General features: G+C 43.8%; 1 protein-coding gene across 1 annotated transcript in view; it reads left to right on the top strand.

Moving 5' to 3' along the window:
- LRPPRC (leucine rich pentatricopeptide repeat containing) overlaps positions 1 to 27,562 on the top strand; it is an 848,306-nt gene that overhangs the window by 258,530 nt on the left and 562,214 nt on the right. The window contains exon 14 of the mRNA XM_078649683.1: positions 15,646 to 15,715. Within this exon, the coding sequence (XP_078505809.1) occupies positions 15,646 to 15,715 (70 nt within the window). The remainder of the gene's footprint in view (positions 1 to 15,645; positions 15,716 to 27,562) is intronic.

Genomic DNA, 27,562 nt, shown 5'->3' on the forward strand with positions numbered 1-27,562 from the left:
AGATGACACAATATTATCCAACGTATAAATGCGGGAAGAAAGCGTGTTAATGCTATTATCTACAACTGCTAGCCCTTTTTCTAAATTTGCTTGATCTATAGCCCTAAGGCGGGTAGCCGCCTCAATCTGGGATCTTTTCCAGAATTCGTTAAAAACAGCATATATCCACCTTTTAGATCTACCTTTAGCTGGGCCTTTTATGAAATCATTCAGCTCAACATCGTCAGTCAGTTTAGATAAATGCTGTTTAACTGACGCCAAGGTAGAATGTTGAAGACAATTCTGACATAATTTGCCTACAGAATAGGTAGTCACAGAATGGTCACTTTCAAAACGGAGATCCACCCTGACCTGTGTAAAGCCTTGAGCCAAACCCAGAAAACGATGCTGGCACGAGTCAGCACTTCTGTGCCAAAGCAACCAGCTATTGGGATCCAAACTGGATATGTTAAAAGAAGAATTTAGCAACAGAGTTTGCAACTCTGTAGTATTACCCCAACCTGAATATTCTTCTAAATCTGGGAAAGAAGGAGCATTTAATTTTTTAGAGGTAGCCAATCCAAAGCATGTTGTCTGTGAAATTGTAGAATTCAAAAACAACATATGATTCGGGATGAGACATGCACGGTGCAAAGCCTCAGTGCCTTGCACCTGCCAACTTTTAGAACCCCTAACAGATTTAAGGTCAACTGTTTCCTTCCACAACTCGTAGCCTCCAACAGCTAACTGGTCTAGAAAGGACTTTGAGTACAATAATTTAGTATCGGTAATTCTAACTTTGGATGTGGACTTTTCGGTCATTTTAAAATAAAATGCATTGGGATTTGACTGATTAAAATCGGTAAAATAAGTGAACCTTCTCAAAAATGTAGCAGAACTGCCTTGTATAGGAGCTGGACAGTGTTCCCATTGTGTATAATTTACAGTGTTCCTCCCGGTGTTAGTTTTATGCAGGTAGTGATTGCCAAAAGGTTGGTAACAATATACATCATCGTAATTAGCAGATTCTAAATACAAATCTTCAGCATCAAAGGCAGCATAATATTGCAAATCGGAAAACAACGCTTCTACGGCCTGAACATCCCAATCATCAGAACGTATATTTCGTTTAATCACATCTCCCATGTTAACTCTAAGCACATTAGGGACATTTATAACCTCAGTGGGGCCATGGATTTGAAATTTAACAGCATCCCATACAATCCCATCCAGGACAGGCCAAGCAGTGATGTTAACAAAAGCCAAGTCTCTCTTCAATCTGTGTGATGAGGAATGGGGTGCCAATGTTCCATTGATATGTTGAATGCATGTTCTCTCCTCGACATAGTGTCCATTGACGAGATGGAAAAAATAAAACACAAAACCAATTGACATAAAAAGGTAAATCGAAAAAAGCACCAGCCAAATATAGGTCCAAGGGGGAAACAAAAAATGTTTTTTAAACAGTCTTACATAAACAGTAATTCTTGAAGGCTTTCTTGATGTGTGTGAAACAGTGTCAAATAAAAATGTGGATTCGGTGGCCAAGCGAGTTTGTAAATCAGGCATCGACACGTCAGTTGGGTAAGTGTAGTCAGTTTCATCAAGTTGAGTACCAGGCAGTGTACTCAATAAAGGACTAGAAATTGCAGGCATCTCGAGGGCAAACGCAAGGCACTGGATTAGAAGCCGGGGCCAAAACAGAATTTCTCAAAATCGAAGGACATGAGACCGCCGGTGTCATACTAAGAAGAATCGGAGATATACCTGTTTTCCTTACGACCTGGAATGGTTGTATGACGATCCATCGGTCGCAACCTCATCGCGGGTGTTCGCATCGCGGCAATTACTTCGTAAAGGCAGTTACAACGGCCATTTTCACATCGTACGTAGTTGCGACGCAAATGCGGCCATGTAATAGGATCGCGTGTCACATCGGCGACTTAACACCGCGGGACATGACAACGCGATGTTTGAGCACACAGTTAAATGAACGTGTGAGGTGTGTGCATAGGTTGCAAATCGAGGTTTCAACTCCCACTGATATAGCTCAGTAGGTTGAGCACCTGCATATGTTTCTGGTTAACATATCAGCGGGGCAAGCTCAATGTTATCCATCCTAAGTTAACTATATCTATCCAAGTACCACGATGGAGCTGTGTGTTTCCCAGCATTACAGTGTCTAGGGGTGATTCAGGTAAGGACCGGGGTGGAGTGATGCGTGTCTCTCAGCGTTGCCGTTTCTGGGGGTGGTGCAGTTTCAGAGCCGCAAGTGTCTATCAGCATTGCAGTTTTTGGGGATGATTCGGGTCAGGACTGAGGTGCAGTGGTGGAGCTTTGTGAGTTTCCCAAAGCAAAGGTATCTAGGCGATTCATTTCAGAACTGAGGTGAGGTGCAGAACTGTGTGTGTTTCCCAGTACATTGCAGAGCCGAGGTCCGACACTGGTCTGCACTGAACGCACTGACAACAGTGATGCAGCGCCCAGACACACACTGCTCCAGCTTCTGGGAGCTGGTATTGAACGGCAGCGATCGGAGAGGGTAAGGAGGCGGCGCGACGGACTGAGCGGCTGCTGGGGTCATACATTACAAGGCTGAGCAGCAGAGTGGTTTCGTGAACGGAGTCCTCCTAGCCGGCGCAGATTCATGCAGGGTCAAGGGCTGAGCTGAGACCACGCACTCCTCCGCCCATCAAGCGCGCGCCACGCGTCTTGTTTGCACACTGTCCCCGCACTGTGCCACAGGCCAGGGTCGCATGCGAGTTCCATGTCTTCTGAGTGCCCAGAGTACATCCATTGCAACGACGCTCATCTCAGCGGGTCGTGGCGCGTTCTTTCAAATGCTCGGACAATGGAACAAATGGAACAAGACCGCCACCCCCGCCTGCAGAGTCAGCAGAGGGGCCAAGGACTGAACGTGCCTGGAGTGTGAGTTGCCCTCTCAGCAATAAGACTCCTTTCGAAGCCTGCACCGGTGGCAGCGAGGGAGGCTCACCCCGGATATCCAGCCAAATGTAATTTGTTTCCATTAAAATACACCAGTCTTTTCGAAATTTCGCACACTTACGTTAATACGCTGGAGGCAGGCCTGTACAAATGGACTTTTATTCGCATACCCATGACACAGGTGGGTTTCACCCCGGTGAGCCCGTATACAGCTGGCACACAGACCGCATGACATCACCACACTCCACGCCCTACCCACAGGACCCAGGCACTCCACTCTCTGTATACCCGACCCAGGAAAATGCTGCTCGGCCTCTGCTAAACTTTCCTGCTTCACCCCATGCTTATGCCCATCACAGGCTCAGTGCAACAGGCCTGGAGCGAAGACCCCTCATGCATGACACCCAAACTCTCCCAACGTAGACCACTCTCTGAAGGCCCTCTCATACTGATGTAAGCATTATTGTTTTATTATCACAAGTAGGTTTACACAAACTTGGAGGCAGAGGTTTGCTGTTGAGGAAACCTAGAAGCATTGTTACATGCATCCACCCATAGATGCATCCATCCAGACAGCCATCCATTAATCCATCCGCCATTCCATGCATCCACCCACCCACTCACCACACACACATCCGTCCACCCAGCACCCATACATGCATCCATCCACCGACCCATCCATCCACCCATCCATCCCCCAGCACCCATCCACCCCCCACCCAGCACTCATACATCCATCCAGACAGCCATCCATTAATCCATCCGCCATTCAATGCATCCACCCACCCACTCATCACACACACATCCGTCCACCCAGCACCCATACATGCATCCATCCACCCATACACCGACCCATCCATCCACCCATCCATCCCCCAGCAACCATCCATCCACCCCCCACCCAGCACTCATACATGCATCCATCCACCCATACACCCATCCATCCAGCCATCCATCCATCCATTCATCCATCCACCCACCCACTCAGCACACACATCACCGATACACCCACCCACCCATCCATCCAGACAGCCATCCATTAATCCATCTGCCATCCATTCATCCACCCAAGCACCCATACATGCATGCATCCATCCATCCATCCATGCATCCAGACAGCCATCCAGTAATCCATCCGCCATCCATTCATCCATCCGCCCACCCACCCACACAGTACACACATATCACCCATACACCCAACCATCCATCCAGACAGCCATCCATTCATCCATCCGCCATCCATTCATCCATCCCCCAGCACCCATACATGCATCCATCCTTCCATCCCCCAGCCCCCATACATGCATTCATCCATTATTCATTCATGCATCCATCCAACCATACACCCATCCATCCATGCATCCGCCATCCATCCATTCATCCATCAATCCTCCCATCCACTCACTAGACACACACCCACCCAGCCACCCAGCACTCATACATGCATCATTCATGCATTTATCTATCTATATAAAATAACTACATAGCCGCGAAGCTTTGCCGAAGCCCTGTACATAGGTGACCAAGAGGAGCGTCCGTTTTAATAAAGCGTTTGATTTGCATGCTTATTTTAGTCAAAGCCATCCACCCATCATCCCATTTTCACAAGCCTCTTTTATTAGAATCAGCCCTGTCAGTTTGCCATTAACACAGCGTTGTAAAAAGTGACAGTCTGCATTTTGATTTTTGAAAATCCCGTTTTGAATGGTGTTACGATCATTTTCACAAGCCTCTTTTATTAGTCATCGAAGCTTTGCCTCTTTTATTAGAATCAGCGAAGCTTTGCCGAAGTTTTTCACAAGCCTCTTTTATTAGAATCAGCGAAGCTTTGCCGAAGTTTGTCATTAACACAGCGTTGTAATATGCCATTAACATCGCATGCGTTGTAATTGCATGCGATGTTAATGACATCGCGCCGTCGTAGCACGCGTACTAAAAGCATGCGATATGAACGACGATGCGATGTCAAAGTCGCGGTGCAATAGCACCGCGATGTTTTGACCCCGATGCGATGGGTGTTTCCCCCTGGAAGTGATAAAATGACTGTTCTTGTGCCCTTCACACCAAGCACTGGAACTGGAGCTCGATAAGAGGGACCAAATTCTTTCTTGTTTTTGATCTTCTCCCGAACCAGTTCTCCAACTTGGGGTAGCCAGCCAACTACAGGAATCTGCAACGCATCATCCGAGGTGGAGGGCAAATGTTCCTTTGCAAGACTGTCTCTCGTCTCTTGTAGATTCTGTAAAACATTGCAATATTCATCTACGTCAAAGGAGGCAGCAACAGCCACCGAGTCTAGACCGTCAAGGTCCGGTACAAACATCTTGATACCAAAGAGCATCTCGTATGGGGTCCGCCCACCCAGAGACCTTCTAGGGAGATTATTTAGGGCACGCTGCACGCTATTGAGGTGGACCAGCCAGTTCCTGCCAGTGCCTATAACTCGAGCTGTCAAAGACTGCTTTAAATCTCGGTTCATTCGTTCCACAACACTATTACCCTCGGGTCTGTATGGAGACGGAAACTTGACTTGGACCCCCAACGAAGTCATGGCATCCTTATACGCCTTAGAGGCGAATGGAATGTACCACAGGCAAAAATCCCTACAAAGACACGCAAGTCTCTTATGACAGTTCGTGAATCAGCGCTGCGGTGAGGCCACACCCGCACAAAGCGTGTGCATGAATCAACTGCTACTAAAATGTACTTATACGCAGTATCAGAAGAAAAAGGACCGCAGTGATCTAAATAAACACAACCAAGTGGTTTATTAGAAATGTACAACTGTGTCTGGGGCGGACGCGCAGCAGTGGAAGGCTTAATCTGCTGGCAAATTGCACATTGAAGGACATAATCACGCGTCTGTTTGTACAGTCCCCGCCACCAGAAACGTTGTTGTAACTGAGCCACAGTAGCCGAAACGCCCGCATGCGCAGACGCAACTCCTTCATGGGCCGCTGTGAGCCATGTGTGCCTGTGATCTGCGTTGGGAATCAACCTCTCACCAATGTCCGGTATTTTCACATAAGGAACTTTATCAGGACATAAGTGGTATGAATACTTCGAAGGGAATCCCTTAGGATATGAACTTCCCTTCTCAGTCGCAGCAACAGCTGCCAAGATATCATCATCAATCTTACTTTTGGACCGTGTAACTGCTGCAACCAAATATGATGATACTGCTGATTTCGCGGTTTCATCTGCCAACGAATTGCCAACAGCGTGGACTCCCACATGCTGATGACCTAAATTGTGAATTACAAACACGAGTGGCAACTGCTCTTTACGCTCAACCACTCGGACCCAGATCATTTTATGTTTTATTGTGTTACCCTTAGAATCACGAAAATCATTCTGAATCCAAAAGAACAGGTTGTCATTGTAAGACTGGACACAGTAGTAAGAATCACTTACAATAAGAGTTGTCACATTAGAATCAGCGTACTCCAATGCAAGCATCAGAGCACGAAGCTCTGCCAATTGTGCGGTGCAGTCCCCTAGAGTCTGCGTGTGCACGACTCTGGACTTGAACTCACCATTCACCATGGCACCTACCACAATGGCGCAAGCAGAAACGTATGCGTGTTTGGACCCATGCGCAACTTGCGCTGAACCATCAGTGTAAATGATACAATGGAAATCCTCCAAAGGCCGCATAGCCAAAGGTGCAGGATGAACAAATTCATATTTCAAAAACTCCTGCGACTGTAAGGAGGCATAAAAAATAAACGTGACATCAGGAGATGTGAATGATGCTTCCCATTGTATCCACAGAGGGTGCAAAACTTTAGAATTTGGTAAACTGGCTCTCGTCACTGCCTCTACTGCAGGATATGGGGTAACAACCAACATGCTTTTTCCCTGCGACAGTGCACGTTCCTTAAGAATCGCCATCTGCACTGCTGTCAAAACTTTTTCCACAGAGGAAAACCGCATTTCAGCCGAAGTGTACAAGTGTGACTTGTAAGCAAAAGGTACTGTGTCTCCTTCGTTAAAAGTAAGGTAAGTGAAACCCACCGCCCCAGGGATGATTCTTATCACCAGGTTGGTGTGGTTATCACAAGTCAGTAAGAATTTAGATTCTAAAAGATCAGCCTGCAAAGATTGCAAAATAGCTGAGTGTTCTGGCAGCCAGCACGATTTGGTAAAAGTAGGTTGTATCAACGCATACAAAGGCTTGATAAGCTGGGCATATTCAGGAATATATGTACGCCCGAAATTCAAAAATCTCAGCAAGGACTGTAATTTTTTCAGAGTTGTAGGAGCGTGTAATTGTGCGCATTTCTCCAAGAAGTGAGGAGCCAATCCTCGACCTTCATTGTTGAGCTCATAGCCCAGGAACAACACTGTGTACACTGCAATGTGAGACTTTGCAAAGTTGAATTTGTAACCAAAGTCCGCAAAGTTACAAATTATGCAGACAGCGCAACACAGATGCGCCCAAAGCTCGTCGTCTGTGAGATGGATGTCATCCACATACAAACACGCATCCGTGTCCACTCTCTCTAAGAGAGACACAATGCGGGCAGCAAACACGCCTGGACTGTTCTTCTAGCCCATTGGCAAACGTTTGTATTGGCGCTGTTTGCCGCCACTTGTAAAACTGGTCCATTGGGAACTTAGACCATCTAAATTATGGGCAAAAAAACCATTGGAAATATCAAGTGTGGTTTTAAACCGTTTACGCACAAGACCATCCATTAAAGCAGAGCCGTGGGTATTCTGTACTGCACAGGTACGACAATGCGAGTTAAGATGCCGGTATTCCAATACCAAACAGAACAAGCCGTCTGGCTTGGTCACAGTAAAAAGAGGGTTATTCATCGGTGATACACAAGTTTCAATTACACCTTGATATTCTAATTGTTCAAGGATTTCCGCAACGGAAGCCTTAGCTTCGCGTCTGATGGGATATTGAGGTTGAGGCTGTGGCATAGACCGTAAGGGAATCTCGTGGTGTGGGGAAACTTTATCCCAACCACAGTGTGTACGGTAGAGAGCCGGCGCAAGGGCTGTAGCCCACTCTTCCGCAAAATTCAGCGCACGCTCCTTCGAGAAAGTGAGCGCAAAACTAGGGAGGATCACCTCCTCCCCTCTCGGAGCTGCGAGCCCAAAAGGTGGGGGCCAGTCAGCCTCCGCTAACAAAATGTCATAGGTAGTCGTAAGATTTTCCCAAAATACCCCTTTTATGGTACGTTGTATGTCACCTTCAACTAAAAGGACTATTTCATAAAGTCTATCAGGGGGAGCTACTCTAGTGTCAGCTGTCTCCACAACAATGTATCGGTCAGTCGCTGTCCCCTTCAGTAGCGGACGCAGAGCCTCTTGCACTATCGTAATTTCCGCCGCGCTGTCCAGCAAGGTCAGAGTCCATGTCTGATTCCGAAGCTGCGCTCTCACTATCTGTGGCATATCTCGCTGTTAAAGCGGCATCTTTCTTTTTCTGAAACTGGGGTCTTTTCGGTGTTGAATCGTCCTGCTTGCCTTTACCGTCTTTCGGGCGGGGCTGTTCGCGTCCCTGTTGGCCACCCCGACCTCTGCCGCCTCCTCCACCACCGGTTGATGAGGCCGATGATTCCTGAAAAGAACGAGGAGAGAGTTGTTCAGAAACCTGAAAACGATCAGGTGATTTTATCGTCGCCCAATCGCGCAAGTCATAATTACGTTCTGTAGGTGCAAGCACTGGAGATGCAGGATGAGACTCCTGTTTCTGCTGTTGTTGCTTACCCTGTTTTTGTTGTTTTTTCGGCCAACTTTGCTACTTAGCTCTTGGCTGGTCGTCAGTCACTGATTTCTGCCCTTGGGGTTGCTTTTTCTCTTTTGTTGAGAAAGGCTTGAGTCCCAAACTATTACGGTCTACGGTCTTAAAAGCCGCCACAATAATTCTTGGTAACTGTCGGGGTTTGTCGACATCGGGTACAGCCTGCAAAGCATTATACACCTGAAAGTTCACTGCATCTCCCTTGACATTCGCAACTACGAGATCGGAAACTACGTCAAAACTGCCGCATAGGCGCATACCCAATTCAACCGCTGCTTCGGGTCCGTGCTCATCTTGAACACGCTTAAGGACCGTTGGAAGGACAGTCATTGACGGTGTGCCGAAGCACCTCATATACACTGCTTCAAAGATCTTACCCCAAGTTTCACAGTCACCAGCTTCTGGGACCAAGTCTTTTGGCATGCTAATTGTCAGAATCCTGTGTTTTTCACCAGTAGTCGTGTTAGGAAATACTGCTTCCAGCTGGTCAAACTTCTCGGCAAGCCAAAAAGGAAAATCATCCTTATTCTGGGGTCGCTTACCATGACTGCGTTCACCATCACAGGACTGAGCTTCATTCCGCCCTGTCCGGCTGGAAGCGCCGCAACACCTGGGGCCCCGCCCGGGAGATTGCGGGTAATGTACTTCACTAACGACCTAATCACGCTAATTGCAACTAGATGAGATCGTCTTAAATCAGCAAGGGGACACGCCCCTTGTTGAGGATGCGGTGTAAATCCAGCCAAAACAGGCCAAGTTGTGCCTGGAATGGACAAAGGACCTAACCTCGGAGTTAACAAAGAGTGGGGTGGGGGGCGCCATTAAACCAAACTCAGTGCTGCCAAGCATTAATAGGAACTTCCTATGTCCTATAGGGAACATATTCCTGTGGCATGGCAGTGGGAGTGTACGTGTCGAACACATTAGTATTTGCATTCACAGCCGGGAAGGTCACCCATGAGTAAAACATTTCGTATGGGTAAGCTACTTCCGCACTCACCACCATGATCACAGCCATGCCATCCACGGGGACATTATAAGTCTGCAAATGATTGCGAACCGCAATCCGACTATGCTGCGGAATATCAACGGCATTAGCCATAGTGACACAGTAAGAAAGTGGTACAAAAAAAAAACTATGTAGCACAACTGGGTAGCAATTCAAGGAAACCGTTTTAGAAAGAATCAAGCTTGAATAGACCTATATAACTATAGGTAGGTTTGTCCGACACCACTGTCTTCCAGAAACAATAGCGAACGGGGTTAAGGACTGATAGAAGCACTACTCAAGTGCCATGTAATAAGACCACCAACGGTTGGGCGCCATGTCGCAGGGATCCTGCTCTCACACAGAACTGTGCATAGAGACTTGGAACCTCAGTGAATTAGGGTGTACCAAAACTCACCTTAGTACCCAAAATCCCCTACCAGACTAGCAATCAGTGTCTCATCGGTTCTTACAAATTCCCAATGTTTAGACAACCCAGAACATGGACTTAGAACACCTCAGGTAACGTGGAACACATGAACACTCTTTCGATATACCAGCATATCAATCCAGAACGAGGAGTAAATGAAGACAAGTGCAAGTTTGAAATGTTTATTTCTAATGCAGTGTTCTCAAGCGCAGTATCTTAGCTAATACAAGCAAACATATTATAAGAATCAAAGTTATAAGCATAGTTACTAGTCCATAAAATACAAAGGGAGAACGCATGTTAAAATGCTAAAGGGAAGAAGGCTAAATGGCACCTAAGTCTTACCCTCCCTTGCTAGTATATTATATTATATCTAAAGAAGGTCTCTTTGGGTTTTAGAAGGGCGGCCCCATACCTCTGATCCTAGTGGAAAGGGATCACATCATCTTCCACCAGCTCTCTGCATGCGAAGAATCATCAAGTGTGTTTGCATGCTCTGCAGAGTGCAATATCAAACGCGCCTAAAGCCAGAGTTGGCCGCAGCTGCATATATGTTATGTCTAGATCGTGCAAAGATCAGACCTCACAACAACCACTGTGTTGAAATAACCTTGAAGGCCTCGGCACTCACTGTTCAGACATAGCTTACCAAGCAAAGCTGATACAATAGCAAAACATATTATTCTTGTGTGAAGCAAAATATTCTACTAGGCTCGAAGCTCTAATAACAATATGTGCTGTGTGCAGAAGCAGCAGAAAGGTAAAATTGCGATTAAACTTCTAATAAGCTCATGCTAACTTAACACAGTGTGAAGGCAAAGCATATCTATGACACTTCATGTACACCAGTAAAGCACACATTTGACTACTGGAATTTATTATGTTTAATCCGATTCTGATAATTCCAGTCGAGGACCCTTTTGCTGTTCTTAGACTAATATTTAAAGATTCTTAATATCTCTGAATTGTCTTTTGCGTCTTTACCTACATCTCTTGGAACTCTTTCGGTATATTAAAACCTCACAGACTCGTCTTTCCATGTGAGCTGGCCAGAAGGTGGCCCTAATGTGCTGGAATCATTTACTCAGTAAGCCCAAGGATTATTCATTGGTTTAATCCAGGATAGACATTACACAAAAAAGGGAACACAATAAAACGATTTAATTGTTAATCTTTTCAAGTGTCCATAGTTCGACTACTTGTTGTACACACTTAAGCAATAAATCAAACCTGGTCATACTCTTGCTCATGTTTTGTTAGAATCATCTGTAGGATTACTTTCTACCATTTGTATGGCCTTAATAGAAGGTTCGGAGCCTAGGCACTATTTCCGTATCAAACAAGTGATGTATCATTATCTTTTTTAAAACACATCTTTGGAAATTTCTTTTCAGACCTGGGTTAAAAGTAGACATACGAAGATAGTGAAGCAAGCCTCTCCATGTTAAGCAAGCCGTTCGGTGTTGATTATGCAAGTCCTCACATATAACATATAGACAGTAAGCATGCTATGAAACATTAGGTGAAAAATTTGGGCACAAGACATCCCTCCTACCTCATAGGCCATTCTGTTTCATTCCACTTCACTGTTAACCTCTTTTGATTTCTGCAGACCTGTTTGTTGCTAGGGAAACTAGGCTGCAAATCAGCAGTCGCAGCTGAGCACACGGAGATTAATTCTGCTTGTTTTGGTATTTTTATTTTGTTTAAACAAAAAAAATAATTTGTCTCAATTTTATTGTGGTATGAGCAGAATAAACAGAAATGCATAATTTCATGTGAGGAATGCTTTTTCTTTTGTCTACTACAGTTGTGTTCGTAGAATGATTACACAATATTTGTAGAATGCCTCCTAAAGCAGATTGTGTCCTTTAAAACACTAAAGTAGCTCAAATGTATAGTGCAGAATAAGGGCTTTGCAGATTCCTGCTGTTTGCTTTTATAGACATCATGTCTTAGATTTTTTTGCAAACCTCAGTTTTTACTGATACATTTCTTTCCTTTGCACTTTTCTCACAATTGTATTAAAACAATTCTACGTAACCAATTGGCCACTAAATAGCAGACACTTTGGCACACTTGGTATTAGCTTTACAATCCTAATGCATTAACTGTCCACAACCCAGCTGCCTCTCCTATCACTTGTTGACTTAATTCTCGTCTTTGATACTGTACAGAACTCCGCTGTCTTTTAGCTAGGTTTGCGCTATAGAAATACCATGTGCAGACATACATACATAAGACCTCTCCATAAAGCAGTGCTTAGTGGTTGGAAGGATAGTCCCATGGATCACATTTTCCTCGATTGTTGTGAGATAAGCATGAGGGTAATACTTGCAATTTCAGAGTTAAATACACTGATCCTGAAACTGTTTAGTTTAAAGAACATGGGGCTCGATTCTCAAAGGAAGCCTCAAAATTACAAGCAAGTATCTCCACCTCCTGGAAGACGTCATTTTCACACTTGCTGTAATTCACTCATGTCCACAGAAGCATGACTGGAGTGCTGTGCCACACACAGGTACCACTAATTTTTCTGAGAAGAACTTGTGACATTCCCATTGGGATCCTATTCTCGCTATGTGAAGTTCTCCATAGTGTGGAGCTCCACACGGGGAATTAGAATCTCCTTTGAAAACGATTTTTTTCTCTGTGGGGAAAATGTTATGTTATGTTATGTTAATTTATTTCTTCTATAGCGCTCGGCGACTCCGAGGAGCATCCCGGCGCTTTGGTGAAGAAAGAGCAGCTAGTAAACAACAACACAACAACTTAAAAGCAGACACAAGAGAGGGATCACATTTGTTTCGTGAACAGCCACGTTTTTAGCTCTCTTCTAAAAGTAAGAAGATTGGGAGTCTGTCTGAGAGAGAGTGGTAGTTCATTCCACTCCTTCGGGGCTAAATAGCGAAAGGATCGACCACCAATCCTTGCACGCCTGATTACTGGGACTGTCATTTTAGATAGGCAAGATGATCTCAGAGATCGACTAGGTACATAGAGGGAGAGGCGTTTCCCTATGTACTTAGGACAAGTTCCATGTAGAGCTTTAAAAGCAAAAGTCAGACACTTTAAAAGAATTCTTTTGGCGATCGGTAGCCAATGTAAAGAATTCAGTAAAACCGTAGCTCCTGCTCTTCTCGGCAGTCCATAGATAGCACGAGCTGCGGAGTTCTGGACTACTTGCAAACGGTTCAGAAGATATTTTGGTAAACCCAAGAAAAGAACGTTTGCGTAGTCCAGTCGAGATCCGATCAAGGCCTGAACAATAATCTTCCTGTGCTGGTGAGACACCAGAGGAAGAAACTTCCTCAGCATTCGCAAAATGCCAAAGCATTTGCCTGAGAGACACGAGATATGTGGCCCAAAGGACAGTTCACTGTCCACGATCACTCCCAAATTTTTTGCCTTGAGAGAGACATTGTCAGGAGGGAACAGATCTTGTGGCCACCAAGCCTTCCAATCTGGTTCACAGGTGCATCCAAAGAAGAGCAGCTCCGACTTGTCGGAGTTGCACTTTAAACCATTGCACCTGAACCACTCAAGACTGCACTAAGGCAGTCCCTGATCTTTACGCCGTCGAATGCCCCACCCCTATCACAAGTGAAAAGGAGCTGGGTGTCGTCGGCGTAGGATACGATCTGGGCGCCAAAGGATTCCGCGACTCCCGCCAGAGGTGCCATAAAGATGTTAAATAGCATGGGGCTAAGAATGGAACCTTGCGGAACCCCTACCTCTAGCGGAGCCATATCAGCGGAAAATGGTGGCGCCCAGATCGTTTGCCGGCCAGAAAGGATTTAAGCCATTTCCACACCGTTCCCCGAATGCCGCTCTCCCAGAGTCTTATGAGGAGGCGATCATGAGGAACGGTGTCGAAAGCCACCGACAGATCCAACATGACCAACATGGCCCTTCCCCCAGAGTCGAGTCTTTCCCTGATGGCATCTGTGACCTCGAGAAGAGCCGACTCCGTGCTAAAGTTTGCACGAAACCCAGATTGCGTATCATGCAACAGGTCATTTCCTTCGATGAAATTGGAAATAGTTCGATAGGCAAATCTCTCGGCCACTTTCGCCAGAGCAGGGAGAAGGGAAATAGGCCTGTAGTTGGCATGGATGAGGGGGTCCAAGGTGGGCTTTTTAATCAATGGCAGGATCAAGGCATGTTTCCATGCCACCGGAACCACTCCAGTTGACAATGAAGAATTTAGAAGAGGGTTCAACAAAGCATTTAGGGCAGGTGCCACCTTCCCCAGATGTTTAGCCGGGCACGGGTCAAGTGGAGAGCCTGATTTCAGGCCTGACAAAAGCTCTAAGGATGTGTCAAGGCATAGGTATGGAAACTGTAAAAGAGAAGGGCCAGGATCCTCCCTAAACGGGGGGGGATGAAGGATCAACAACCGACCGAGAGCTAGGATGGAAAAGAGAGGCTTGGATGGTAGTGATTTTATTTACAAAAAAATTTGCAAGCTGTTTTATCCATACTTCTGAATGAGTATGAGCTGGTGTACAAGTGGCTGGAGAGGTGAAATCCAGAACAACTTTAAAAATTTCCTTGCATCCATTTTCTGCCTCATCGATACGACGCTCGAAATAAGCCTTTTTTTCACTCCAGATTGACTGGTGATAGGCTTTAGTTATTACTCGAAGCTTCATTTTCTCGGTTGGGTCATAGGCCCGTCTCCAGACTCTCTCAGCCCTGCCCTCTTAATTGGGGGGTGAACCAAGGGGCCGACGCTCTACGGTCACCTGATTTAAGCTTTTTTTCGGGGATTAAGATCTCAAGTCTGGCTACCAGCCAATCGTGAAAGAGGCTAAGGTTATCTTCCAAGTTGCCCAAAAGAGGACATGGACAGATGTGTAGAAAGCCATTCTCCTCCACCCTCACCAAATCTTGTGGTGATCCATTATCCTTCCCACTCTCGAAGAGGATTTATATCATCCGTGCTTAGAGTAAAAGTCCTATTGTTTCCAGGGTTAAAAGAGGAATGAGCGAAGTATGTGAATGGGTGTTCACAAACATCCAAACTTTATCTATGCTTGGTACTCCAATGTTCCCACCCCTTGAGTGTGATATATGGGTGAAGAGAACTCTGTACACACAACAATCTTCACATATGTAAATGAGTTTATGCCTGCAAGAAATCTTTTGCAAATTTCTGGCAGGGTAAAGCTGGTAGATTTGGTTGTAAACCTATGTTTACGACCAAGTAAACATTTGTGAATTAGGGCATTTAGTGTTTGATAGTTTAACCAGGCCTTTGTATTTCATTATTCTTCGATGTTTGTTCTGTGACAACCTTGTTGCTTTCAAGAGAGTGGCAATGTTTCATAAGTATTTATGCTATTCAAAATATTTCAGTTAGTCTCTGGTTCAGCAGTTAAGCAAAGGGTATCAATATTGTGCTTGTACAATGTAATGGAGCTAGAGGATGCATTTGTGGGGCAAAAGGAGGAAACCTACCATATTAGGATGGGGTTAGATTACAGTAAACTGGTAAAATGATATATAATCCTAAATGAATTTTATTTTTTTTGTCAGTGTCTTCACCAAGTATGTGTCCTGTGGACGCGATTTCCTTTCGAGGCAGTCTAATAGCTGGTTTTAAAAGGTAAGTGCAGACATATTTAAATGTCTTGCATGTCAGCAAAGTAACAAGTGAGTTCAAGGAAAGAATTTGTACATCCACACAATAATACAAAAGTGGTATAAATTACAGATTAAAATGTCTGTCAACTGAATGTTAACTTGTCATTTAAGTTAAGAAGTGTGGTGGTACCAAGTTCAATAACTGAACTAAAGATTTCAGGACAACACTTGACGGCCATTTCTTTAAATTCAAACACATTGCAACATTGATTGTGCTTTTAAGTTTTAGAATGTATATCCTTGCCCTCACATCGAGGAGATTATGCTTGTAAAATCTTCTAAATTGTATAATTTTTGCTTCTGAAACTTCATACTGAGTCCACATGGTAGATGAGTACAAAAATAAGAATTATGTTTTGTAACGTATCTTTTGATTTTGTTTGTTTCTTTTGAATTGGCTTACAAATCAATACTTAGTTGACCTTAAAAACTAGCAGAGACATGTACGATAAAGGCTGACCCCAAAACATTTGTCTGGGATACTGAATTCTGCTGCATGTTAATTTGAGTTCACAGAAGTCAATTGTAACATTGTTTTACAAGTGCTGGTTGTTTCAAACTCACATAGACTACAAGACTAAAGTATTTTGGCATTGCTAGTTTGTGGATGATTGTGCCACAGCTATTTTAAATCTTGATCAACATTTGTTTGATTGTGGATGTGTCTTGTATTATTTGAATTGTATTTTTATTCTGTTAGTTCTGTACTATTTAAATGGTGAGTTATTCGCTATTAGTTTTTATTACATTGTCTTTTATTTATCATCTGCTATTGTTGTTCATCAATTGTTGACGTATCAACGATTAACCTGGAAGCAAACTGGAGCAAAAACAGGTTTAGAAACCATTCTATTCATGAGAAACATGTATACGATACTTGTACTTGTGAATGTACTGAGATATTCATGACTTTGTGTCTTGGCACACTTCTGATAGCTATTCAGGAGGATAATTGTTCACTTATTTATGACTTACTTTCTAATGTACTACTTATTATGATGATTTGCAAGTGGCTTTCCGCCTGTATCAAGAACTATCTGTGTTTGCAACAATGAGGTTATGTTGATGAAAGGGAGTGTATGATCCTGTTGGCAAATCTCTCACGCGTTTGTCATTTTTAATTTATATTTGTGAATGATATTTGGAGATACATGAGAACGTTTGCGGAAACTTCAAAGATAGTGACTTAAGTTGTTTCCTGGAACTGCACTAAAACACTGCCTAAGTGTTTTTAAACAGATGCGTGCTGCGTTGTTCACATTCAGCTTATTTTTGTATTTATGAGCGGGGTTGACAAATTCATCAAACGTTTATATTTTTGGGGGATTATTGTGCTAATTATATAGAGAGATTAGGTGCATTGAATTTATCTATAAAGCTTCATTATTTTAGTGGGACTTAAAAGCTTCAATGGCAGCTTGCTGAATAATATGAAGCTAAGCCTTATTTTGGATAAAATCAATGAATTAAATATCAACTTTTGGTTTACCATAAACACAAAATTTGAGGATGTACATTTTTATTGTTGCATGTGTAAATGGGAAGTGATTCTTAAATAGCATTTAGAAATGATACTTGTTAGGTTTTTACCATTAGAAACACTTAAGATCTTTTCAATACTGTGTCATCTATGTCAAGTATACTACATCCGAGACCGTTGGTATCTGGCTAGTTTCCAAACAGCGCTCTCCAATCCAGCCATCAAGATCTGGAAATTGTTCCTAGGTTTAGGAAGACTCGCCAGGGTGGCCAGGCATTTGCTTTCTTTGGCCCTAAGCTCTGGAATCATTTGCCACATTCACTGAGAGCCTGTAAATTGCTCACAGTTTTTCTGAAGCAGCTAAATACCTGGCTGTTTCCTTCTCCATAACTTGTACTGTGAGTACTTCTCATCCTTGGTTCGTTGAAGAGGGTAGTGCCGGGATACGTTTTTTGGTAGATAAGCACTATACTAATCACCATAATAATAATGATAAGTATTGTGTCTGAATCGCTGCAGGTACTTTGGATTTTTGGCCACCTGGCTAGTGAAGTGACTCATTTGCACACTAAATGTTTTTTTTTATTAGTTTTTTATTGTTTTCTTAATTAGGGCTTTTAAAATTTTGAAGTACTGAGTGTTGAAATCTATTTTACTGATAAAGCCTTCTAGCCGCAGATTTGTCACTTTTTGAGTATCCTTCCGGCGTAAGACTGGATCCGCAACTTTTTCAGCAGTACCTCATGCCGTCGGGTGGTGCCAAACTTTATTAAAACTCAGCAGGCCACCAACCTTGTTATGACCTCCAATTGTAGTAAGTCACAATGTCAAATCTTCCCTCAATGATGTTCATAAGATAGGTCCGATTCCATCCCACTACGATTCAATTTTTTAGGAAACAACCTATGTTCATAGTTCAGTTCATAAAAATCTTTTCTGGTCACAAAAATAACGGTTGCAATTTGTGACCAGTGTATTATGGTCTGATATATTCATACATCTGGCTGTAATTTTCCTCTCACCTAGAAATAGCATGCAACTAATCTTTATAGTAACTCAAATGATATTACAGAAAATACCATTAAGGGCTACACATACAATTAACTGTGCGAATGGGTATCAAGCTAATCTGTGGAGCAAAGTGCTTCAACGCTGCATCAGCACTTTTAGTGCTGTATACATCTACACAATGCAAAGGTCTCTCCATGAGGGGAATATCATGGTTGTGTGTTATCTTTCTGACACCAGGAGCACAGAAGATCTGAGTTTTACCAATGTTAATTGACATTCCTCTTCTGATTGTATTCTGACGGGAAAAAAAACAAAATGAACGTCGGGGCACAAAACTTGAAATCTGTTAAATTGGAAAAGAGTTTTTATCATGGATGCTAAAGTTAGGGGTTGACAGTGAGTTAATTCACCACATAAGGAAATACTGCTTCAGCAGCAGAATTGCTGTTCTCAATAGAAACCATTTATTGAGCTGCAGAAATGGACCAGAGTGAGATTAATCCATTACCTTTCTGCCAAGGAAAGAGAGAGATATTTTTGCAGCATGAATCTTTTCTGGATTCACATACTGTGCATTATTCCGCCATCTAGTGGTTGGGTCCCTTCTTTATATTCCTTTTTACTATAACCATATTTGTTGCCTACTGCAACTCTGTCCTATGTAACGATAATCATGCACCTTATATAACGTTCTTTTTCTATTTTCTATTGTATTGGGTAGTGTTTCTGCTATTTAAAAATGATTAAATAAACAAATAAATGATCCACAATAAATAAAAAATAACCAAATAAATAACGCCTAAAGTTACTAATGACGCCTGCCAGGCATCAAGCTGTATATTAACGGAAGGCACAGTACCACAGGCCATCACTAAAAGTCCTTAATAGCGTGTACCATGCAGTACACTGTGTTTTCACCAAAATGCAGTACTATAGGCCCCTGGTGACGTCTGCCAGGCAGCACTCTGTATATGCCGGTGGTGCCATGCTAGAGGCTGTCACTAGGAGCGAGTGAAGTCCGTCACATGTACTCTGGCCTCTACGTCAAATAAATATCTGTTTCTAATGATGTGAAATGCCATGCAGCAGTGTTTTGTGTGCACAGGGTTGTGGAGCTTACAATCAGTGGATCTTATTTTGCTCTGGAGGAGCAAGAAAGAAGGATCCTTGCACCTCCCAGGATCATTCTTGGCGCGTAGCGTCTCAAACGTTCCCACAGCTTCACACATTTATCTGTCACATGTAACTTCATTTAGTGTTACCCAAAATTGGTGCTGGCTCCTCTGTGAAGAATGCATACTCAAACCAATCGCGTCACGAGTGCCCCAGATGTACCTTCTTCGAACATTTAACCACTGTGAAAAATGTCCATCAGTTACTCGTTCCTAGTCGCCCAGTACATCATCTGGTCTACTCCACAGTAGTTTGACCACCACTCTATCCCCACAGGTATATAGGAGATAAGTAGTGTAAGAGATGTCTGGTAGGTGTTTTTTGTTCGTAACTGAGAGCAGTGCATAAATAATAAGTGAAAGAAAAATATAAAGTGTAAGATTGGATAGTGCATACTATATTCACTTTATTCTGGGGTCATGCACCTCCAATATTAAAAACAACAATAGTGCAAGAAAGTCAGGTGGTTCAAACAAATACCTTCTGACTGGGTGATCTGGTCGACATGTTTCTGCGGACTACGGTCATTTACTATACCTGCCGCTTCCTCAGGACCCATAAACTTAATTGCTACTGCTTATGTGATTTAAATAAGTGAAAAGGACATTCGTGAACAGAAAAAAGTGTCACCTGTACACTTCCATTTTCCTCCTTTAAGTGTCCGGTTGTAATTAGGCCAGCATATCCACATGAAATGAGATATAGAAAAATAATTATAACACCTTCGTTAGTAAGGGCTACACAAGAGACATTACTGAAATCAAATTAGTACCACATCATGGTCAAATGACCCTATTTTTAAATTTCATTGTATGCGTAATCAATGCCTCACCTTAATTTGCAAGGGGAATAGCCTCACCTCACCTGGCAAACAGCTCAGGAAAATGAAGCACCGCTCTGTAGTACAGAGAATATAAAAGTCAGAGTTAAAAAACCCGTGTCGGGTAAAGCCAGTGCAGAGTCACAGCCTGTGGGATGCTAAACAGCACATCCACAGGGGTCAAGTTTCTTAACATTCTTAATGGTTTAGCAAATATAATTCTATGGCGTCAGGTATGACATTTATATCAAAACGTCTGCTCGATAGCCAAGTTGTGTATTTATGGCCATCATGATGCATCATATATATTGCAAAATATATATTGCCATTAATCCTGAACGATCTACTCATGAATTAAAGTTATCGCCTTCAGGCTTCTCTTTTGAATTTTAGTAGCAAAGGCTTAGCTCGTAGGTGTTGAAACCAAGCCAACAATGAACCAACTATCTTAATACATGCCCGCGCGCGCTCACTCTGTTAGAAGACCCTTCGTTTTCCAACTGCAATCATCGCATCATGTAAGTAAGGAGTTAATCAGGATTTCTCCTGCACCCTTACCTCTCCGTCGGTACTTCAGACAGCCGGCCGGGCTGTTTGGGGAGGTGCCGCGGGGGAGGACAAACACTTCCTTATTGTTTTCTGCGCGCTCATGATTGGTCAGACGCGCGACTACTGGAACTACACAAGCCTCTGGGAAAGGTAGTCTCAACCGCGCGACTGTTAAAACTACACCCGTCTCTGGGAAATGTAGTATAAAACACGCTTAGCATCTTCGCAAGAGTCAAGAATGTTTGGACTACACTCGCTCATGGGAATGGTAGTCCATGGTGTACCGAGCGTGTCTATTCTAAAATTTGAGCCTGATAGAAATCGTACGTGCTCTTAAGGAAACTGTTACTCCGGTATAAGTATCGATAGGGTACTATTGGTGAAAGCTTAACAGATGTTGAGGAATATGTTCAAGGACATTTCATATGCCTCTTTACAAATATCGCCGCGGACATTATTAAGAGACAGATAGGTTCATGGCATTGTAAAATTGAAGTAGCTGTTATTACAGATCTTAATCAATATGGTTAGTTATTCTTGGAATCATTTAGTGGGGTTACTCCACTTAATCGTCAGGATACTAGCAGGTTGGCCGGTCAAATGTATGCCAGATCATATTCAAGCCATTTCACCGTTCATGAAATCTTTATGAGAAATCGTAAGGTGATACTTCTACAGTGTCATCCATGGGATGTCTTCGTTCAGCCCCAATTTGTCACAATTAAGTTTATACACCCATTTCTGCTCAATTTTGAACAGGTGTTTGGATATGTCTGTGATGTGCATGGGGATGTTAGGTTGTTCTAATACAGTCCATTCGAACTCCGTAGGTTTGTGCCCTACTTGGATGTAGTGATTCGTCAACCTTGTTGCTTGTTTTTTGCACCTTATTGTGCTCTTATGTTCCGAAATCCTCGTTCTGATCTTTCGGGTGGTCATTCCGACATATCTCAGTGAGCACGGACAGGTGATGAGATAAATCAGATTGCTACTATTGCAGTTTGTGAACCGCATCTGTTCCCAGGGACGGTTAGTTCCTATATCGATTGATGTGGTATGTTTAGTCTGCGGACACGCGGCGCAGTTGCCACATGGATGATGTCCTGTCACTGGTGGCATGTTCCATATTGTGCCCACTTGATGGATCTCCTTAGGTGGGGGTCTGGTGTGTATCAACTTATCTCTTAAGCTAGTTGCTCTTTCGAAAGCAAAAAGCGGTTGTGCCAGAGAATCTTTACCGGTGTTCAAGATCCTCCAGTGCTTCCGGACTATGCGTTGGATTGCATTAGATCTTGTGCTGAAAGTGTTCACGAATGTCAGCCTTTCGTTCTTTTCTTTAGAGACCGGTGGTTCCAGTAGAGCTTCCCTGTTATTATTCGCTGCTCTCTTCATTGAGCACTTGATAAGTTTCTTAGGATAGCTCCGTTCAGCAAGTTTCGAAGCCAGATCTTCGGAATGTTTTATCGAATCTTCTTTGGTGGTACAATTCCGCTGTACACGCAGAAACTGTCCATACGGTAAGTTGTCGCGTAAGGACTTGGGATGGCAACTGGTGTACTGTAATAAGGAATTGCGGGCCATGGGCTTTCTATATAGTTCCGATTTGAGGCCCTGTGGTGTCGCAGTGATCAACAAGTCCAGGAATGCCAAAGAGTGTTTACTGCTTTCCAGTGTAAAGCGTAGGAAACTATTCCGATTATTCAGCCAACCGTGGAACGCGCGGAGAGAAGATTCATCTCCACGCCAAATCACCAAGATGTCATCGATGTATCTTTTCCATGAGCGTATCGATGTTAGAAACGGATTTTCAATATTCAGAACATGGTCTTGTTCGAACTTGTGCATATAAAGGTTCGCCAGGCTCGGCGCGAAAACGCTGCCCATGCTCGTCCCAGATATCTGTAGGTAGCACTGGCCCTCAAATTCGAAATTTTTTTCTTTCATAGCTATAGTAGCCAGATTCATGATCAGTGAAATCGGTGTTATTGAATCCAAAGTTTGTTCACTTAACAGAGTTTCAATCGTCTCTAGAGTTTCATTCTGAGGGATGGAGGTATAAAGTGACTCAACGTCAAAGGATACCAAATGATCTGTCAAAATATTGAAATCAAGATCAGGAAGAAGTCGGAGTAAGTCCTTCGTGTCCTGAAGATAAGTGGGCATCAATTTGACCGTTGGTCTCAAGAAGACGTCAACGAACGTCGATAGGGGTTCTAGTATCGACCCGATCCCTGAGATTATTGGCCTGCCAGGCGGCGGTCTAATTGCCTTGTGGATCTTTGGCAGGACATAGAAGTACGGTTTGACCGGATGTGGAGTAGTCAGGTAGGCTGCTTCTTTGGTAGTTATCCAGCCCTCTGCCAGTGCCTCTTCTACGATGTGCCCAATAGTTGTTGTTAGTCTTGGCGTGGGGTCTTCTGTCAAGGGTTGGTAAGAACGTGTGTCTCCCAGTTGGAAGACATAAGAACATATGCAAGAGGGGCATGTTTGTATGTTCCAGTTTGGTGATACTTCGTTGCTTCAGGAAGTATTGACAGGCTTCCATCCCTACATTGTGTCTTATCGATGTATAAAGTGAGACCACATCAATTGTGACTAGAAGATATTCCTCACTCCATACTACATCTTGAATGATTCTCAGGAACTCCCCAGTATCCTTAATGTAGGAGGACATGCTTTGAGCAATCGGAGCTAAAAAGGTGTCCACATATTTAGAGACATTCTCATACAAGGAGCTGCACGAAGACACAATGGGTCTCCCCGGTGGATTTATTAGTGTCTTGTGAATTTTTGGTAAAAAGTAGATGCAGGGCATCACTGGATAGTCATTATTTAGAAATTTCTTTTCCTCATCATTGATTAATCCTTGTTTGTGCCATTCGTCTAGATGGTTTTTTAATTCCTTAAGCATGTTAGTCATTGGATTGAACGTCAGTTTTGAATAATTTTGTTGTACATTCAATTGTCTCATGGCTTCCATGATATAATCGGAAGTTTCCATTATTACAATGTTCCCCCCCTTGTCGGCGGGTTTGATTGTGATTTTCCCATTCTCCATGAGAGAAGTGATAGCTTTTCGTTCATCCTTTGTTAGGTTTTCTCTGCTGTTATTTCTTACTTTCACTAGATTTTATGGACTGAAAATGCTAACCAAGACAGAGAGAGGTGGTGATTCTGTTAGGAAATTGCGACAAATGGAGTCCCGTCTGATCATCCGGTTGCGAACAAAAATACCGAGAGGCATGAACTTTGGAGAGGACCTCCACGTGCATTTAGAGTGACTATAACAGTACCAGCTGCGAAGTCAACAAAGATGAGTAGGGTACTATACCCACCAATAATTGACATTGGTTTGGAAACATTCCAAACACTGACTTTAATTTAAATTGCCCATGTGACTTAACATGAATAAGAAATGTAAATTATAAGATCACACCAGTCTTTCTTTTTAAAAAAGTGTATGTATACTATTTTCATACTACATATCCCATAATGCTCCATAATGACTAACATGGGCTAGTATAAAGTAGGAAATAGTAGAAGGACCAACTGACCCTGAGCAAAGCCTTGTGTGGCTGAAACGCGTTGGTGGGGTGAAGCGCTGATTAAAGGCTTCTAAAACTCTCTGTTTGTGCCGCTCCATTTGTACGAAAAAGTGATTGTTTGGGTCTGGATCCGACCCCTGAGCCGAGCACACACTGTTGAGCGCTCTCGCAGCCTGCTGGATCACTTTGTGACAGATATATATATATATATATCTATTTATAGGTTTCGGGGACGTTATAGTTAGTTGGACATTTCACTCGTACAAATTCACCTGTTATAGTTAGTTCAGCGAACTATAACTCGCGCCTCCGCACTGCTGATGATGTCACATATTACATAATTCATGACATGGTTAGTGACGTCACTGATAACATCTCAAATTACGTCACTGATGGCATCATCCAGTGACAGTGTGTTTCTCTAAAGTTTAAATATGTTTTATATATATATATATATATATATGCCAAGAACGTCCCTGAAACCTATGTTTTTTTCAGTGAATTTCTAAGGTTTTTGAAATGCTAATTTCTAACTATAACGTGCCTGAAACCTATGTTTTTATCCGGTGAATTTCAATGGTTTTTTAAAAATGTTAATTTCTAACTATGCCTACAAAGTTAGGATATGTGAAGAAAGAGGAAGAAAAGCGCAGCAAGAAGCAAGACAATTGCAGAAAGAGGCAACAGAAGTCCATAAAGACGAAGAAAAGTGCAGGAAGAAGTAAGAGATGTACAGAAAGAACCAACAGAGGAGCAGAAAGTCCTCCTGTGCCCCCAAATTTAGTGACGGGTACTGGTGGTAACTGACTCTGACTAACCAGGACCGGAGTCAGTGCTATGCTAAAAGACACTTAGAATACAGTGAAAACACCTACATACACTAGGGAACACTATGCGTTGGGGTACCCATGTAATTAGCATGACCTCCTCTGTATTTGCCATGAGTTAGTGCCTGGGTCATTGCATGAGTACATGGGTAGTGATTGGATGATTAGAGTGCTGCAAGGACAGAACATGGTGATTTTATAACTGCTTAGGTTTTGGCGGAGTGATTGGATAAGTACATGATCCTGGATGGGTTATTAGAGAAGTGCATGGGTAGTGACAGAGGGATTTCTGGAGTGCATCGGTACAACCTGGGTAATTGGAGGAGTGAATCAGTACTGTGTAGGTGGTTAGAGGTCTGCATGGAAAGTGCACAGGGCATTGTAGCAGAGCATGTGTTAGTGCCTGGGTCACTCCATGAGTTCATGGGTACTGACTGGAAGATTGGAGTACTGCAAGGAGAGTGGATGGTGAATGTATAAGTGCCTGTGTTTTAGCAGAGTGATTGGATAAGTACATGGTGCTCGCTGGGTGATTGGAGGAGTGCATGAGTAGTGACAGGGCAATGGCTGGACTGCATGGGTACTGCTCAGAGTTTTGTAGCAGTGCATGAGTTAGTGCGTGGGTCATTCCATGAGTGCATTGGTAGTGACTGGATGATTAGAGTGCTGCAAGGAGAGTGCATGGTGAATTTATAAGTGCTTGGGTTTTGGTGGAGGCATTGCATAAGTATACACGTCCCATCAGGTCCGCCCCCTCCCTTCACTGTGCAAACGCGCCCCCTGGCGGGTTTTAATTTGGGGGATTAATTCCCCTTGAATCCTGAGGGTCAACTAGCCCACCATGTACGTCCAGTTAACGTCACAGAGCTGTGTTGCAGAGAGGTGGTCCGAGGACACGCCCCTTTTTACACCTCTCTGCAATGCAACTCTGTGGCGCTTACTGGACATACCTGGTGGGCTAGTTAGCCCACAGGGACCCTCAGGATTGAAGGGGACTTAATGGCCCAATTTACAACAGGCCAGGGGGTGCATTTGCACAATTGGTATGTCGGGCCCCACCTCCTCCCTGCACCACTGTGCAAATGTGCCCACTGGTGCATTGTAAATTGGGGGATTAATTCCCCTTGAGTCCTGAGGGTCCCTGGGGGCCAACTAGCCCACCTAGCCCACCAGGTACCTCCAGTAAGCGCCACAGAGCTGCGTTGCAGAAAGGTGTAAAAGGGAGCATGGCCTCTGAACACCTCTCTGCAACGCAGCTCTCTGACGCACACTTGACGTACCTGGTGGGCTAGTTGGCCCCCAGGGACCCTCAGTATTCTAGGGAAATTAATTCCCCCACCTACAACGCGCCAGGGGGCGCATTTGCGGAGTGCTGCAGCAGTGTCCCGGGGTTGGGCACCCCGGGACACTGCAGTAGCCGACCCTGGAGGGTGGCGATCCCCAGGGCCATGAAGGGTTCCAGGAGGGGGAGCCTTAACGGAACCCCGCATTTGCATTTTAGTGCCCTGGGGAGGTGGCGGTCCCCGGGGTGTGTGGGGGGGCATGAGCCCCCCCCCACAGGTTTATATATTTACAATTAAAAGCCCCAGGGGGTGGGGGTCACGGGGCAGCGGGGGGAAGTGCGCCCCGCAAATAATTAATAAATGACCCGGGGGTGGCGGTCCCTGGGGCTTGGGGGGGCGTTGGAGGCCCCCACACACATTAAAAAAAGGAGCCCCAGGGGGTGGTGGTCCCCCCAACATATTTTTCATTGCCCCCCCCAGGGGCTTCAATAAACAAAGCGCGGGAGACCGTGCTTTTATTTTTTTCTCGACGGATTCGAGAGCCTAGCGCAAATTTGGCCTGTTTTTTTATTTATTTATTTATTTATTTATTTATTTATTGAATGCTATTGTCTCCTCAGGGGGTCCTGGTGGGACCCCCTGAGCAGGCCTAGGGGGTCAGGGTGTTTCTACCCGGCCTCCTTTTCTTTTTGTTTCACCTTTGTTTTTCTGTTTTCTTGTGACTCTGTTCTCAGCAATTACTAAACGGATTTACACCATTTTAAAAAAAGGTCGCTTTCTGAACCAAGAGCTACCTTTTTGCCAAATTTCGTGTAATTCCGTTCAGCAGTTCGGGCTGTAACCTTGCATTTCTTATTCGTGGTTACATAACAAAGCAATAATTTGTACAGGATATCCTTATTTTTCGTTTTCTCTCCTTTGTACATAATAAATGAAAAGTGAAGACAGTAATTCGAGTCACCAGTGTACAGGGGTTTACACCATCAACAACAGTTAGCTAAGTCATCAGTTTTTGCTTCACATATCCTGCAAAACAAACATCCAGATTAGGGCACTTTTTGCAGAAAACTAAAGATCCCGGAGTAAATGAGGTCCCCTGAAAACAAATAGGATTATGTCTA

Source organism: Lissotriton helveticus, chromosome 6 (assembly GCF_964261635.1).
Source record: "Lissotriton helveticus chromosome 6, aLisHel1.1, whole genome shotgun sequence".
In the NCBI taxonomy this organism is placed as follows: domain Eukaryota; kingdom Metazoa; phylum Chordata; class Amphibia; order Caudata; family Salamandridae; genus Lissotriton; species Lissotriton helveticus.